This window comes from Struthio camelus, chromosome 2 (assembly GCF_040807025.1).
Source record: "Struthio camelus isolate bStrCam1 chromosome 2, bStrCam1.hap1, whole genome shotgun sequence".
Taxonomy (NCBI): domain Eukaryota; kingdom Metazoa; phylum Chordata; class Aves; order Struthioniformes; family Struthionidae; genus Struthio; species Struthio camelus.
The window spans coordinates 91,211,590-91,229,978 of NC_090943.1; the positions used below are offsets into that span (position 1 = coordinate 91,211,590).

Consider the following 18,389-nt stretch of genomic DNA (forward strand, 5'->3'; position numbering starts at 1 on the left):
TGAACAATTAATCCTCAGAGATGTAGAAACTCATTATTTATCAAAAAAAAATCATAAAGGCAAATATACACACTCCTCTGGCTACTTGTTAGTAAATTTTCTGAAATGTCACTACAGCAGAAACCTACAGAAAAGCATCCCTGGAAATAAAACACAGCTATGAAATTTATTACAGAAAGGGACAACTTACTTGGAGTGGGTGTAGTGGATAATTAAGCCATACATCCCGCAGGTCCTGTAAACATTGAGAGATGCCTTTAATGCTCAAGGGAGTCATTTAACAAATTCCACAGTACTAAATAAAATGTCATTACTTGAAATACTGAACTATTTCAGATGCTGACTCTGCTTATTGCAAATTCAATAGTGCTGGCAAACTAATTTTTAAAATTGTGTATTTGCTGTTCAAACTGCCTGTAGTTCTCCCAATTAGCTTGTGTCAAGGAGGTAGAAAAATCCTTGAACCAAATAAAAGCTGGTTGAAGGAAAAAAAAAAAAAAAAAAGATTTGTTTAAGCCCCAGGTCTAACTTTATTCCCTACTCCTCCTCAGTAGCAAGTTTGATTTGATCAAAAGCCAAGACTAAAAATCAAAAAAACTTGTATTCTTTTATTTTATATAGTCTCTCCTCATTACAGGCACTGAGCAGCAAGTAAACACTAAGTTAGAATATTCTACAAAATACTTTTATTTCTAATAAACTTTGTCTTTCCACAGATTCACAGACTATAAAGAAGGAAAAGACTATATCAACCAATCCTTCACCACTGCCAGAGGCATTGCTTCAGCATTACATACTGGTTACTTTTTGAGCAGGTGAAACTTGTTCCTTGACCCAAAGGGCTTTTGTTCCGTTTAAGGCAGAAGTGACATGCCAAAACACGAGGAAAGATGAGAGTAACAATAAAAAGTGAGTGTGGCCAATCAAACAAAGGGAGGTATGTATAATAGCTCCCAACTTCACAAAATAATTTGTAAAACTTATAAAATTAATCAATATCAACAGACCTCCCCCTTCACTGTCCTTAACTATTGTCTGGAGTAAATTCCAGTCAGCAGTGATCTAAGATATAATCTGCAAAAAATGGATCGGATTTTAATTCTGCCATTGGGTAAATGTTGGATGCATTCCCCTTTCAAAGATACGTATTTTAGTTTTAGAAAATGCATTTAGCATAGCTTTGGGGGTGGGGGTATTTATTTAACTGATGAAACAGGAATAGTGCGCCATTTCTGCCAGCATGTTGTTTGGATCCATAGCACCCATCTCTGCTTTTTGAGAGGCACTTTGAATGGAAGTCTGCAGGTTTCCCATACCATAGGCCCTTCCCCACCTGAGCAACCAAAAACAGCAAACCTGAGGAAATATCATATTTTTTCCTCTTGAATCAGTGCTGTTTGCTGTCCTGAATGTGCCATGCTACAATAAATTTCTAGGGACTCAGTGCAACAGGTGTATTCCTGTTCATTTATGATTCCTAGGTAAAACAATGGACATGTTTTCAGTTATTTTTAAAATGGAAGTCAAGTTGCAAGTTATATAAATACCTTGTCATTAAAGAGTAAACGTCCAAATAATTGTTTCGCTTCTTCTAGGCTCCCCTCTAAATAAACAGCTCCTGTATGAAGGGACCAATACATCAAATGGCAGAAATACATTACTACTTAGGAAATTACTAAGCACAGAGAAGTCAAAGATCTCTGCCTTCCTCATCTCCAATATATTTATTTTTTTAAACGTATGCCTTCTGTGATAAGAATCAAAATAGCAAGTCCAATTTTCTGAGAAATTTAAGGCATATTAAACACCAACATAAATCAATGGCTGTAAAATTCATACCAAAAAAAAAAGACACAGTTAAATCAGTAATAGAAGGTGATATGCCCTAAGAGTAAAGTTTAAGGAATTTAGTCTTAAAGCAATCTATTTCTAAAAGTGGTTTCCAGTAATCAGATAACTGTACAATATGTTGACAGTGACAGTCACGAAATAAACTCCAACAGCCAGTGAATAAATTTCATTTTTTCTGTTTCTTCAACATTACATCTTGCATACAAATCTGTCAGGACTATTCCAAACCTCAGTATTCCCCTAATATTACAATAGCATATTATCTAAATTGGAACCTTCATTTCTCTACATTTCTGGAGATTATTTGTTCTATAGATATATATATATTTTTTTTCAAATGGTGTATACAGCCATTGCTAGCCTTCCATATGGCCTTTAGTAAAAAATTTAATAAAACTTGTGCTAGCAGGTTATATTTTTTGTGTGTACCGTACACACTGTACCTGCACAGGCACTTTTAAAACAGGACGTCAACACTTTGTCCTTTGATTCTCTTTACAAAAGGGCTTCCAAAATCCTAATACTAGTCCTTGTAAGCACAGCTGTATAAAAGCTAAGGGAATGCATAGCTACGTGAAGAACATAGAGCAGGGGAGTCGATATTCCCAAATATAGGGAGAACATGCTCTGCCTCACTGTGCTTTTCTTTACTCTCTCTTTTTTTTTAAACTTTCCTTCTGATTTTTCAGTAGGTCAACTACTCTCTTTGGACTCTTTGGAGAATGGCTTGGGGGTTTGTAAGAGTATCTTGCCAGAGGCACGTTATGAGAGCACAGAATTTTAAGCAGGTACTAGGCAGCCTTTTCGTTATTATTTTCATTACGGGGAAAAAGCACCAGATTTGTCCTCCAAGGTAGGAGCTCCAGACCCCAAATATACTTCTATTGTCCCTTCACAAACTTCCAGCTTTTAGCTGTGGCCCTAACAAAACCCTACTGCTCAACTAACTTCCAAAGCAACTTCACACTGGAGGTTAAATAGCAAGCCTGCTCTCTTAGCAAATCTCAGCGTCTGCCAGAAAGTCCTCCTCATCACATCCTTGTCAGGCTGAAGTATATGAACAAAGTCACAGATACAGATCTAGTGTTCTTTTTCTGTTTCTTTTTTATTTTTTAATTAAAGATCAAAGCACTCATGGAAAACGAAAGAGAGTTAAAAAGACAAGTCTTATTTCTTGATAAGATGAAAAGCAATTTGGCCCAAGGCAGAATGCACAGAAACGTTGCCATCTAAGCAAACTGTGATGTATTTTCAAAGGAGGATAAAATGCTTTAGGAGCCTGTGTAGTATCTAAAGACCTGAACAGGGCTAAGATATTCCTAGAGTCAATATCACATATAGTACATTGGGATGTGCATGATGCTGAATCACTGACATTAAGCTTGTTTCGTGTATTCAATCAAATAAAGATTTATAAAAATATTCTATATGAAATAGAACCTGTGTGGCTATAGCACCACATTTCCCCATTTCCTGTTTGCTGATTTTGATAACTGTAGTCAAGCATTCCTGATTTCTCTTTCTCTACAAATGAATTCATCGACCAGCACAGCCAGTCACTGATCAGCATTACAGCGTCCTTCAGCTAACTTGGCACAGCTCCCCTCTACCCTCAGCGAGAGGGTTTTTGTAGCTTTATTATACCAGCCATGGCATATTGGGATGTTTTCTCTTTGGAAGGAAAATACAAAAAGCTTGACCTGCATAGCTGAAAACTCAGGGCTAATGTGGGACTTCATGTTTTGCAGGTCTGTGTAAGTACTATTTATTGGAAGCAATGAGTCTCCACTTTTGCTGCCAGGCCATGGTGAATGAACCGCTCTTCCTCAGAGGACTGCCTGTGGCAGACCACAGTGACACAAGTGGTGCAGTCCGAAGGTGACACATGGAAGTGCCATGCTACAACACCATGAAACAGGTACATCGGAGAGGCATGCGAGTCAGGAGATGAATGGTGAGATTTCACTGTAATACTCCACAGCATATGGACAGTAGATGGAAAGAGACAAGGGAAATTTAAGAAGCTTTACTATCCCTACCCTTATTAACACTACTCAGCACAGGCCTACGCCTGCTCCATCAATTCCAATGCTCAGTGTGGGCACAATAACACACAACTGTCTGCACGCATAAATACACATGCTTTACCTATTAGGGCTTCAAAGCAGTTGGCCATGGCGTGGCGGAGATCTGACTCCCTACAAAGGTCCGGACCATGAGCATAAAGCATAAATCGATCCAGTTCCAGCTTCTGCAGAAGATGTGAAAAGATTCAAAACCAGGGTTACAGAAATGCAAGAGCTCAAGCCGCAGCCACTAGAGTTCAGCTATATTATGACTATGCAGCAACAGGGCTTGAGGGAGCCTGAAAGCTGTGCTCTGTACAATTTCAGCTCAGACGTAGGCTTTAAAGCTAAAATTAGAACACTTTGTATTTGTTTACTAGAGGAAAGCAACAAGAATGTGATACCATGGGAAAGCTAAAAACTATCAGACTAAGGTTTTAATGGAAGCCAAATCAAAACATGTTACTAGTGAGATCTAGTAATGAGTTCAAGAGGAATGGTGAGGCTGTGACAGGGAAAAATAGGCTGATACTGGTTGGATGGTGCAGCATGCAGTATTTTTTGCTGATGGTTTGCCCTTGTGCAATTTGCCTGTGGAGATGCTGAAGGGACACTCAAAGTTAACACTGAGGAGAAAGATTGCAACTACGAGAAGAAGATAGAGTAAAATTAAAATAGTGAGAAATGGGAACTCTGGTAGGTTGAATCCAAAGAACATCCAGCTCTTTCCTTTAAGAGTGTCAACAGGTGGCAGTAACAACAGCCTCTGGGCACCGAGAGCAGAGACTGATGTTTTAAGCCACAGTGCCATCTAGCTTTTTTTTTCTTTCTTTAAAACTTACGTCATTAACATTCATCTGTTTCCCAAGCCATTAATTCTACTTGCCAGTTAGCATCGCAGGTAGTGAGTCAGATACATTATATAATATATGATAATTCTGCTATAGAAATGCATACAAGAGATACCAAGTTCTCTATGTATTCATCTTTCTGACACAAACCCATTAATGGGATTTTTTTTAAAGAAGAGAGATTTGTGCATCTTGCAAAATTTGTATGAGAATAGGTTCTTCCCAAAGGGGTATAAATTTTTACTGACCAATTTCTCATTAACTTTCAACTTCATCCTCCTAAAGTATATTGAAGAAGCAAAAGGGAAGAAACTAAAGACTTTGAGATGTATGGCTTATATGCATTTCAATTTGAAAAGAAAAAAAAAAAGCGGCCTTCAATTTTTTAATGACTGAGAGCCTATTCACTGTTCAGAACACAGGGAATTACAACTTACTATGTTGCATTGCACTTCCTACAGTTCAAGGAGTCAATATTATCTGAAATTTCTTACAGATTATTCTCATTTCTTCATGTTAGCTGGGTTTTTTCCCCTCAATGGCTTAACTCCATTTCAGGAGCTTGTATCCAATGTATTTTGCCTGCATTTTACATCTCATATTTGATTGAGCCACGTTTCAGATTATTTTTAAAATTTCTGCTATAAAGCTCTTAGAAGCTACAAAAGAGCATCATTTGATCCTCAGTTAAAAGAGCGTTCCACAGGCACGAGAGAAGCTGAGGAGCTGAGAACTGCATTGAGGAAGCAAACTGAATGCAATGTGATACTCCACAGGATAATGGGTGAAACCAGGAAGGTCACTTAGGCTATATAATAAAGAAAAAGGATACTTTGGGAAATCAGGAATGTACAGATCTCTCTAATATTTACAGCTTTATTTAATATAAATAAATACATTGAAAACATTCTGCAATATCAAAAATTGCCTATTTACAATGAGAAAAGCTGCTAACAGAGCTTTAAGAGCATATGAACTTGCCTGATGCAGGTTTTAAAATGATAAAGCAAATTGAAATGTCAGGCATTTTAATACCTATTTATAAACAGCCCTGATCGAAATGTTTTTCAATAAATTCATGTCCATCCATACCATTAAAGAAAGCTTTGGATGAAAATGATTGTTTTCACTGCCTACTGCATACCTCTCTTGAGAGCTAAGCAAAAAGATGATATGTTAGAAATTATATGGTTTTTGCCAAAATCTCAACACCAGATATGTTTTGTTGTTTTTTTTTTAATTACTGTGTGAATATGGTCAGAGAAGATTGAAATAGCACTTGAAAACCATCAGAGTGTATGTGTGTGTATGGCCTGGCACATTATAATAGTAAGTCTTTTTTTTTTTTTTTTTTAAATAAATGCTAACAAAACTAAATTTGAATAAAATATCAGATCATCTATGAGAATAAATTTACTCAAATTTCTGCATCATACTCCCCCTCAGTTTCACATACAAAGGTAAACAGTCCGTGTTTTCCACAGAATTAAAAATTAAAATTCAGAGAGATCTCAAAATTTTCCAATGCCATAAGCCTGTTTTTTCACCAAAAGCCACCAAAGAGCACCAAAACATGCTGCTCTTTGACAGATCACAGCAAATCTGAAAATGACTTTTTAGGTCAGAGAGCAGACAAAATGAGTTTTTTCACTTTCTCTCTACCCCTGGCTGCCATTTTCTTGCTACATAACCTATCAGGAAGTCATTCTATAATCATCCAATTTTTTTTTTTTTTCCTCCATTGTCTTTCCACTATCAACTTCGTTATCACTGCAATTTAAAGCTAAATATAGAGATGCCTTCAACACAGATATCCTAAAAACCTACCGTTTTGCTGGCAAAAATGACTACTCTTAAAAAACTGCTTTGGAGAAAATACTAAGTCCTATCTCATCTTTAAAATCTACTTTCAACTTGAAAATTCGAGTTCCTCTATTCCAAATCCAGCTGACAAAATATGGTAAAGCCACTGATGTTCAAAGCAGACGGAATGCTCAAGCAGCAACTCACTCATTAACAGTATCTTATCTACAAGTTTCAAACAAGCTTACACATAAACCAGAGGACTCTACCTTAGCCAACATGGCCAGATGTTGGTTCTGTACGATGGCAGTGCGATATGTAGCTAATCCCCCTTCCTCCAGAGTGGGAAACAGGTAGTACAAGTGGACACTGGCAAAACAAAATTAAATCAGATCTTCTCAGTATGGATGCATTTGGTTAAGGACAAATCACCTGTGCCTCAGTGGAAGGCTGACTTCCCATCAGATCTCAGCTGATGATACAACTCCCCCTCCCAAGAAGACAACTCAGTCTGAAATAAAGTAAAGAATCAATCAGACATTAAAACAATGCTCAATAATATTTACTGGATAGCATGGGGAGCAGGAAAGGAAGAGTTCTGTCTCTTTGCTGGACAGCACATTAATTTCTAAATCCCTACAATTGCATGCAGTTCCCTCATCTGAAGGTTTCTATCAGTAGCAATGGGTTCAGCAGGGGCTGGACCTTGACTCCAAGGGGAAGCCAAGGAATAAAGCACATGGAAACCGCTAGGCTTGAGGAACTCCATATCACAGTTACATAGTGCCTTGAAATGAGACTACTGATTCAGTCTGGAGCCACCAGTCAGGATATTTTTAAGGAGTTTCTTACAGTACTTTAGCAAATAATTACTCTCAAATGCCAATGAAAGTAGCTTGTGCGTTTAAGAACAATACCAACTATAAACCAGCTATAGAAGGGGGAAAACTGCAGAGGGATGCAAGACATTTTAAGCATAAGAATTGCTGTAAATCTTGGAGGCAATCTCTTCAAGAATCATAATTCACAAAAGTGGAGTCCTGAAGTGAAGAGTGTTTGGGTAAAAACTTTTTAAAGATTTTAAACAGGTCCTTAAATGCTTTATTGAACAGCAATGGACTTAATTAGTAGCTGAAGCATTTTCTGAATTAAGACAAAAGCTAGCTGAGAAAAGTCAAGAGATGGCTGATGAACACTGATGGTGAAAAATGCAAGACACTTTTTAATCAGAGAGTCTTCCATCTTCTCAGCCTGTGCTGTTCTATGATGGAAAAGGCCATGGCTTTTAAGAGCAATGGAGGCCTTTATAGACGCATAACCTTTAATTCTGAGTAGCTAATGGCTAGTTGAGAATGTATACTTACAAGGGTAATTGTTATCCATATCACAAACTTATTGTAAAGCTTCTCTTTAAGAAAATAGACTGTTCCCCTATTAAAAATGGTAAGAGAAGGCAACTAAAAAATGGATTATAATCTTTTGTACAGAATTCTGAAATTGCTTTTGTGACAGATGACACTTCACCAAGTTGGCTGCCACTACCATTCAGCTCAGAGAGGCCAACATAGTTAACTTTTATAGTATCCTAGTATTGTGCACTAATGTCAGAATACTCAAAACAGACCAAAATTGGAGCAATTTTTAAAGAAACATGAAATTTTGTTATTATTTCTAAATAATGTGTGCTCAACCATTTCATTTACATACAGACATACAGACATTATGCAAGCTATAGCCCTAATAGCTGGCAATCTAAAAATTGTAACACATAAAATATTCCCAATAAATGGTTTTCACTTGCAACTAGAGAAAAAAAGAGCAAAGAACCCACAGAAATACAATGACACACTACTGAAAATATATTTTCTTTTAAAAATAGGTACAAGTTCAACTTGTTTGTAGCTGAAATAGTTATCTCTAAAAATCTCTATCAACTGTAAATTGCACTCTGAGACAGAAACTCTAGCTTTTCATCTTGCAGTTTAATTCGTTGTATCATCAGCACTGGAGGAAATTTCAGAAGAGGTGTGTGCAGATGTGCAGCTCTAAGTATCAGGGCCAGGACCACAAGCAAAAAGTCACAAAGCATACATTGTAAACCTTAATAAGCTGGATGATAGCCAGCAACACTTAAACGTCACTAGCTTTTCCTCTTTAATTACAATTGTTGAAGAATTCTACGTTTACCTTGTTAAAAACTCCACCACAGCATCTCCCAGAAATTCCAAACGCTCATTGTGATTGATCCTGAAAAAGATATTTTGAGATTTACTTTCAGTTAAATAATACATACCGGTTATTTGCAGAAGGAAGTTAAAATAGAACAAGTCTGACTTGCTTGGTGATCAGACAGGAATAGCTGTTCTTGCAGTCTCCTCTACTCTCTCTGGGCCACATCCTTTCCAAAGTACAGTAATGACTATGCGAATCATGAAACTCAGGACTGGCACTGCAGTCTTTGAAATTTTTGTATATTCTACTCTGAGCTATTGTCAGAGCTTAACAAATGGAGAGAAAAAAACAGTATTGTTGAGTGGCACTGTGCAACGGAATACTGAGACGGGGTTTCTTTGTGCCTCAGAGGACACCAGGTGATTTGAAGTATATGACCATCTTTCTTGTGCGTGCCATCGGGGAGGTGTACATAGCAACATCAGCACCTGCAGGGTATTATGACTCTGCAGTAGATTTGTTGGTATGTCAGAGCTACAAGGAGCAAGTTCTTTTATTTTTCATAGCACCTTTAAATACCATGCAGAAGTGCGCTCTACTCTGTTTTCTGCAATATCCTTTGTGCTCAAAAGAAAAATTACTGGAGAATAAGATGCATTCAAAGATGCTATTAGTAGAATCTTATATTCTCTGTGTTTTCCTTTTTATACCCTCTATTGTTTTTTTTCTATGAATGTTCCTGATTTTCCTTTGTTTTGCAAAAAGTTTCTTTTCCTCCAAACTCTCTCCTTGCTTATTTAACAAATGAATAACAGGATACAGCAGCCAAAAAAGAACGGGAGTTGAATTATGTCATAGAACATATAAAAATTTCTCCTGTACACCTTGAAGCATGTAAGTAGTACCATTTTGGCTTCATATATGTGATAGCAACAGAATCAAGGCCATAGCTGCAAGAAATTTTTTATGCAGTAGATCCTTCTCAAGTGGTTGACAGTTTTTATTGTAATTTGCACTCCCTCCAGTAATCATCTAGTTTTTCTGACTTTGGAAATAGCAGGCCTTTGTTTATGGGCTGAAAGCGTTCAAGGACCTGTGCTGTGTAAAACAATAAAGTGTGAGCAATACCGTAACTCCTCTTTGTACGGGCATAGTGGAAAAAGCAGATCTCTCAGAAGCAGGATTTTATATTTGTGTATTATTTCGTGAGAATTAAATACAATATAGCCTTATCTCATATTGTCTTAAGAGAGCTAAGATAACCCTTCAAGATGACCCTCAAAGAAGAGGGCTTCATCTAGCTGAAACAGCGTTTGGGGAATGCTATGACAATCACTTATTCAGAATTCAACCTCTGCCACTCCCCAGTTCCTATGTGATGACTCTTTCAAAAGGTCCAGTTACAGCACTAGCTAACTAATATACACTCTACCCTCTGTTTCATGCCTTCAGGCGATTTCGCATACAACTGGTTCTTGCATTAGTCCTGTAAGCTTTTTTACTCATTTTTGCCTAAACGTGGTGCTTATCTGTGCTTAAAAGTTACTGATTTGCACACAATTCTTAGTGGTCAGTCAAGGATTATTACATTTAAACATCAATGGTTCAGCCTTTTGTCCCCAGCTGTTTAGGCATATGTCTTTAAACTGGACCAGTACATCTTTCAAGCCCACGTCCCGTATCACACTCACGTTAACAAGGTGCCATGCTACAAAGGTACTGCTGTGAGGGAAGGTGATAGAAAATCCAATTTGTAATAGTGGTAACAATAATAATGAATCTTATTTTTCATTCTGCAGAAAGTAAAAGATAGTCTTTTAGCTTTCCTGAAGGTACCCAAGCAGGAATGACAGAATTATCTGTTAAAAGCTTCCTCAGGTGTTTTCTGCAGGCACAACCAAGCATTTACCATGTTACTGCAAAGGGAGGTTCATTAGACTTTCAGAAAATAAAAGGCAATTCAAAATGACCTTCCATTTCAACTGTTTGCCAAAGTTGTTGCTGACAGTAAGTTGGCTGATTTTATTACACCTCTCCCTCTGCAAAAGTTTCCCTACTTGCAAATAAACCATACAACATGCTGCACAAACCTCGAGTCTATTATTTTCATTACCTGGAAGGAGCTGGATCATCCTGACCCAAACGGGACATAATATTTATCAAGGTATTTATCCCTACAAATATAAACAATGAACAGTTAAATAAACAACCACTCATTCAACCGGAATAGGCTTAGAAAATAATTACTTAACATGTTACTTTGTAATTGCTATACACAAGATCATTCTGTTGTTTACAGGGTTTACTTACAGCAGATATAATCTTTGCAGACGCTCCCTGCCTAACTGACAGCCTTCCCATTACAAGCTGCTTTTGTATTTTTGCATTCAGAGAGCCAGACAAAAATATCACTTTTGCATGAAAAAGACATGCCAAACATTACACAAGTAATAAAGAATTTACATCACTACAGCTGAATACACTTTTAAGGGGTAAAAGAGTATTCTGCAGCAGACAGACCACCTATTTTCATGTTAATAAGACTTCAGCATTTTTACAAAATATCCTCCCATATACTCAACTATATTGAACAGCAAATTCTAAAAAAAAAGAAAAAAATTGCCAAAAAACAAAAACTCTTATTTATTATCCTGGCTTCTTTTCAGCTGCTCATTTATTGACTAATTTGCAAAAGCCAGCTATTTAGAAAGATCTCACTCTTGTCTGTGTATAACGTCTGAAATTCTCCATTACAGCTGTATCTCAGAAGAATAAAGACCAATGAAACAACAACGAACAGATGTTTTTCTTACTGATTAAGCATGAGGTGAGAAAAATGGTAGCGGTGTAACTGCATACCTTTTTTTCTCATGTGCATATGGTGAACTTTTCTATCTCCATATTTTGGTTGTCGAATTCCACAGTTGGATAAGGAATTTCTGGCATGGTCTGGATTCATTCCAAAGTTTAAGTGATGGCTTGGATGAGTCATGGCAAGCTATAACATAGCACATACAAAGACAAAAAGAGTCTTAGATGTATTTTTGCAAATGCAGAAAATGCAGCTTAGATTGGTAGCTAATAAACGTTATTTTTTTACTTTGAAGAAAAGCTACAAAGTGAGGTCGTCAATTAGTAACTTGGTTCCAGCAATTTAAATGTAGGATGTACTATTTTGGATGTCAGAAAGAGGCAACGTTTATGTCCAATCATCACTTTAGCTAATTAACTTTCAACCTTTTTTTTAAAAAGAAATAAATTAGTTTTGAAGAAAAAAAAGCAGGAACTGTCAATTCACCCTAGAGGTTTTTGCTTACAATCTTTGCTGATTTAATTTAAGTATAACCACGTTTGCTTATTTAAAAATATATTCTTTTTAATACTGCAGCTTGAACCTTCATATTAAAAATATGGACAAATAAAGAGTGCCTCAACTGTTCACCTACTAGATTGAGGTTATTTACATATCAGTAAACATTTCCTACTTCAAAAAAAAAAAACCCAACAAGAAACAAACATGTTATCTCTGACATAGTTATTCACAGCAGAGCTCTTCCTCACATGACTGTACAGGGCCACTCTTCAAATGAAAGCGAACAGCAATGGCAGGATTGGTCTTTTGTTTTACATTTGTACAATCTGACATTATCAAAAGCTTACTTCTCGACTGCTGGCACTATAAAAATGGCAGATGGGAGACATCAGCTCACTTTTATGACTTCATCCTGCAAACTCATGCATTTTCTCTTGCATCACACATACACACTTAAAAACAGTATACATGTATAAATGTATGTGTACACACACTTTATATTTAAATAAGAGATACACTGGTAATCTCAGTATCTGAGGTTTGGAACATTACTTCTGAAAACGTGCAGGACAGACACTGAAGGCTGTAAGCAAAGAAATGCCAATAGCTCTCCGTGCTCGTCATTCAAACAATGGCTGTGGAATGCCAAAAGTAAGAGTTGTAGAAAAGTTTGTTTTAGTTGCTGAAAGAATAAAATGGCATTCAATCAACAATACAAACTTTCTTCAAATCCTTTTTAGTTCTTCACTAGTAAGTTTGCTATAATTGCACTTTCTCAATTTCTGCTCTATCTGAAATAGATGAGACACTACATCTTGTCAGAATGGTTAAATTGGCACAGTCCTTCTAAAAAAAGTAAACATGATGAAACGTATAAAATTCAATGTAAAATTATATATCTGATATTGCCTAGGCAAAGTTATGTCACCGGTGCTACATAAATTTTATTTACATACAGCAAGTTTCCAGAATAAGGTATTTGGGCTTAAACAAACATGCACAGGGATCAAGAATTAAAAAGTACATTTGTTATAACTAATCATTAATCTGACTAATTCTGCCAAACTTGATTTTATGCTTTCTCCCCCTTTGGATTGCAATTTCTGTTTTGGTTTATGTGTTTGGTCTCACCACTTCAAAGACTTCTGTGATTGTACTTTTATCTTTCATACTAAAAACAAGGCAGCCTGCAAACAATCAAAACCTAAAAAATGCTCAATGTTTACTGTAGTTTTCAGTATTGCAGGCCGTAGAAACCAACTTAAGAGAAAAAAGAGAAACTACGAGAAAAGATCATTTATCAGTAAGTCTCCACTTACTTAACACAAAATATTTTGGGAATGAAGCCTCATCCCCCTACAGAAACTGCATTTTTCTTAGGGAAAATTCATCTATCCAAGCCCCATCCACAGTTAGGGGAGAAAGACTGGCTCTTTTGGGGGAGACCCGCAACAGAAGTCGATTGCCCATCAGTAACTTGGGAAGAAATGTAAGGGGAAGGGGCCACCCATGCCTAGCGGTAGCCTTCTGGAGCCAACCAATTCCAAAAAATGCACTTCCATAAATGACTGGTCACGCAACACAGATGCATTTAAAAAAAACAAGAAACTCCTCCCTCAAGTTCTCAGCCCTTGCTTGTAAACGTGAAAATTTCATCATGTTCTTGTAGAAAGCTAGAGTCACATGGAAGTTTGCAAATTCCTTTGCACTAGGTATAAACACAAAGTAAAAAGGCAATCCTGAAGTTATCCTTTTTTGGAAGAACCACCTACAAAAGGAAGAAGCAAGACATGGACTCATACGTAGAAAAACACTGTATTCTTCACAAATATCTAATAAAAGAATCAACTAGGAAATAATGTATAACATACCTGCCAATCTTTTCAGTAAGTGTATTTTTGTCTTTCTACATGTTACAGGCAAATTCAGACCTACCACTGAGAAAACGTAAGTGTGCCTACATGCACAATCAGATATCTAATTTATTTAAAAGTCTCTTGGGACAACTGAAGCTTTTGAAAGATCTGCAGCGCAAATAATTAGGTATTTTCACGTTGCAGCATAGCAACTCATTTCTATGAAATTGTAAAGCAAGCAGGATTTGCACAAACCCAATAATTTCAGGAAGATAAAAGAGCAAGTCATTATTTTTTTTGCACATCTTACCTGCAGCAAGCACCTATCGCGAAAAGTGTAGCCTATCAATTTGTCCAAATGCATGAGACACTGATGGTAGCGAATATGGTGGGTGAGGACAGGAAGCATCATTGCATGCTAAAAAAAACAATACAGAACTGCAATAAGGAAAAGTGTTAAATTTCAGCATACAGAGGACTCGGCAGATTAAGCTGTAAACACAAACATATTCTATTTCTCATAACACTGTCAATTCTACTCCGTTTTGGTTTAAATGAGAAAAATAAAGAAACCATAGCTTTCTACTCCTCAGCAGCCAAACACTGAAGTAAATTAGATTTTGTCCATCTGTATAATCACAAAACAAAACAAAGAAAACCGTCTGCTATTGTGCTATCTTGAATGTGGTAAAGAGATGTCTGGTCAGCAGTAAGGTCAAGATTCAGCAAGCTGTGACTGAAAATGACACTAGCTCCTTGAGGACTCTACTGCAGTTTTTGGTTAGTAGAAAAAAAAAAAACTCAAAAATAAACAAAAAAACCCCAACCTCCCCCCCACAAAAACAACCAGCATTTCCTTCTAATAGCATTAGCGAAGGACCACTTTATACCACTTTTATCAGCATTTACCAAACAATAGCAACTCCTTCATTTTCAAACACAGTTAATACCATCTTGCTTCATTTCCTTCTGAGGAAAGATTAACAGCTAATGGGGAAAGCTGTAGTCTAGCAATTCCTGAGACAATGTGCTAAAAAAAAAAAAAAAAGGTTGGAAAGGTTGTTGTTTGATCATCCAGGAAACAGATAATATTTTTCTGTCAGGAAAAACTTCAACAAAAATTAAACTAACTGTATGTTGCGACAACAAAATGTCTCCTTCTTTCAACTTTTTAAAACCAGAACTCTACACAGGTACTCATCCAGGATTTTGGATGGATCTGGATTGAAATAATCAACATACGAGCAAGTAATATAGTTTACACAAGTCTGATGATATCAGCCTCAAAAATCTTGCATAAGAGTGAAAAGTAAGAGAGCTACAGTAGAAATATCAATACTTAAAGAATTTTATCCATGTAACCATTTTTATGACACTGATACCAAATTTTAATTCTCTTAATCATTCATATTTGTGGCATTATATGCATACATTCAAAAGAACAAGGTGTTGAATAAGAGTTGAAATCTGAGAGCTATCCATATTTCAGAAAAAGTGGAATGTGTGTGATTGCAGAAGAGGAACAGATAGCAAGGATACCTGTAAGAAAAACAAGTATGCAAAGCAGAAGATATAATTTATAGGATTCAGTGATCTTATGGCTTTCTGCAGGTCACGCACAGCAGAGAAAGAATAGCAGAAGAATGAACTAGTGAATATTAAGATATTGTGAAGTTAAGGATAATCAATAGCAAAGCTTTCCATTAAGGAAAAGCAAAACGAAACAAAACAAAACAACAAAAAAATCCAGAAGACTTCCTGAAGCTCTTTACAACTGAACACATAACTAGTTTTCTTCCACCATTACCTTTGCACTGTTCAGCTAACTGCAAGGCAGTGGCTCCCTGGACCTCTGCATGACAAAAGAATGCCAAACTACTGCCCGCAAACTGAATAAAGGTAGGTGAATTTTATTTTGTTCCCATGTCATACATTCAGCGTTTCTTAGCGTAATTTACAAGCAGGGGGAACACTCCTCATATCCCCTTATAAGCTCTACAGAAGTGCTTCTAGTCTCTTCCTCCGATGAAGGACTTAAAAAAAACCCTTCATTGGACAACTCTACTTTCCTGTCTGTATGGTCCACTGCAGAGGCCCCTAGACAATAAAAACAGTCCCTCAGGCAATTTGTAATATTATTTATACTTGGCAACCAACACACACAGCCCTAAGTTTGAGGGTGTGGAATACAAAGTTTTCGATTTTACCAGCTGTGGTATAGTGAATGAGGAATTGATATCTCCCTGGGAGGCACACAGAAGGTCTTTAATTTGACTCCTGCAGTTATACTGGCAGAGTGATGCTTTCATGGCACTAAATACTTGATTGATTCAATTAATGTATGTCATGTTGGATTACAGCTATTTAATGTTTCTGATGCTTTATTCATCTCTTTATAAGAAACTGTAAAATAACATGCTTTAAAAATTGTATTACAATGAAGTATGGTTAGTGATCAAAAACAGTTTATCCTGAAACCATACAGCAACAGGCCATAGGAGTTATCCAATAACCTTGGTATACCTGAATCTGGTTATAAATATATGTCCTTTCATTTTTTTAAATATAATTTTAACTGTGTTGTATATTCTTTTCTTGCTACAGCTGATGCCACAAGGTGGTGGAGTCTCCCAGCCTGCCCCCGGCTCTCCAGCAGTGCCGCCATCCCCAGGCTCGCAGGAGACGGCTGCTTCTTCAGAGCTGCCAGCATGACCGCCAAGGCAGTCGCTCCCTGACCTGAAGCTACCAAAAGAGCCAGGTAAGCTGAAATATTTTGAAACACGTCATTTCTCTCCTAACTCCGAGTGCTAGCACAGCTGCTAAGGGCACACGGGAAGCAATACAACCCTGCAAGGCTGCGTAGCTAGCTGCCGCCCAATTTAGTGGCGTAAAAGGACGCACTTCATCTACTGGAGAATTTTAAATGAGTCTGATAGAAGAGAGACATTTTCAATTTTCAGAACACTTCACTCACCCTTCTTCCTTCCACTTTGAGTGGTTCATTTTGGAAACCATGAGGACGAGTACTACTACTGCTGCATGGAACATGGAGCAACATTAGAGTGCTTCAGTGGCTTAAGAGTTTCAATCTTCTAAACTAAAATGCTTCTATAAGTTAAAGCAAACCAGTAATTTTAAATCACTGCCCTTTAGCTTTGCCCACAGAGTTGATTTACATATGTTTAGTGTTAGTATTCTTTAAGCCGGGGAAAAAAAACGTGCAACAGCAATACTAAACTTTCATTTTACAGACACACAGTTTGCCTACCAAATCAAATGACGTTCATACCAGAACAGACTAGTTTAGATGTTACGGCTGTGGATGCGCACAAAAACATGAAATAGCTCATTGCTCTTTGTCTATTTGTTGTTCTTCAACAGCAAACAGGAGCATCCAATGAGACGTCAAAATACGTATCATAGAAGGTATTATGAATAACACATGGAACTGTTGCAAAGCTCCTAAATAAGAAATTTACACTGTTGACTTAACCTGTAAAAATAGCTACGGTTTACCACAAAAATGAGAAAAGGACTGCAAGTTTCCTCAGCTACATGAGAAGACATTGTTCCATTATTCTCTTTCTTCAACCTCAAAAGCAATAGCAGAATCAAAAGAAATGTTTTAGAGAGAAGGAAAACAGTTTTTGTTTCTCCTGCTAGAATTTCTCCTTTGGCCTTACCAAGGTTCCAAGACAACAACAGGATTTCTAACTATACCTTTTCCAAGTGACCTCCTATGTTTATACTTCATATTCCTAGGTTTATTAAATTTTGAGCATTTAATTCTTAACTAACATCTCCTAAACAACACCTAAAATATAACCTCATTATACTGCTGCTTTTGCTAGGGTATTCGATCTTTGCTAATAAATACATTATTATATAAAAACTGCACTTACTATCCTATTTGCTTAACCCTTTTGTTTGTAATCAAAAAGTTTGTGGCTGTCATCTGCTTTGGAATAGGATCCTGCAGAGATTTGTACCTTGGAAACGTCATGCATATGAAACATTAATGTACTTGAAAGATTTCTTTCTACTAAGAAACCATGTTTTTTAAACCAAAAGGTAGGAACCTTTTTTCCTTTAAATAAAAAGACTAGCCTCTATGCTTCCTTTCAAAAAAAAAAAAACCAAAAAACCAAAAAAGGTATAAAAATCTCAAAATAGAAAAATATCTAAAATAAAAAAATCTAAAACCTACCCAGTTCATGGAAGAAATCCTAGAAGTTCACGATTAAACTCAGCTTTTGGCTGATATAAGTCAAGGCTACTGCATCTCAAACCTCCAGCCCCAAACCACCCATTTCCGGCCCCCCCTTTCGTGGTAATCAACTAGTTGTCAGGCCAGTGCAAGGTACTAGAAAACTACACCTATAAAACAGCTTTCTTCTGTGGCTACAGTAGTTCCCCAAACACACAGATCACGTTGAGGCAAAGGTATTAATTTCCAGTGGTTGGTTCTTCAGCTGAA

At 36.9% G+C, this 18,389-nt stretch overlaps 1 protein-coding gene across 3 annotated transcripts in view; it reads right to left on the minus strand.

The window, feature by feature from the left end:
• The window catches only part of DROSHA (drosha ribonuclease III), a 75,563-nt gene that overhangs the window by 18,194 nt on the left and 38,980 nt on the right, over window positions 1–18,389 (minus strand). For all 3 annotated transcript variants that reach the window (XM_068931510.1, XM_068931511.1, XM_068931512.1), the window contains exons 17-24: window positions 14,223–14,330; window positions 11,603–11,741; window positions 10,857–10,917; window positions 8,759–8,818; window positions 6,841–6,940; window positions 4,000–4,102; window positions 1,548–1,618; window positions 191–235 (exon numbers count right to left, since the gene is read on the minus strand). In XM_068931510.1, coding sequence (XP_068787611.1) covers window positions 191–235; window positions 1,548–1,618; window positions 4,000–4,102; window positions 6,841–6,940; window positions 8,759–8,818; window positions 10,857–10,917; window positions 11,603–11,741; window positions 14,223–14,330 — 687 coding nt within the window. The remainder of the gene's footprint in view (window positions 1–190; window positions 236–1,547; window positions 1,619–3,999; window positions 4,103–6,840; window positions 6,941–8,758; window positions 8,819–10,856; window positions 10,918–11,602; window positions 11,742–14,222; window positions 14,331–18,389) is intronic.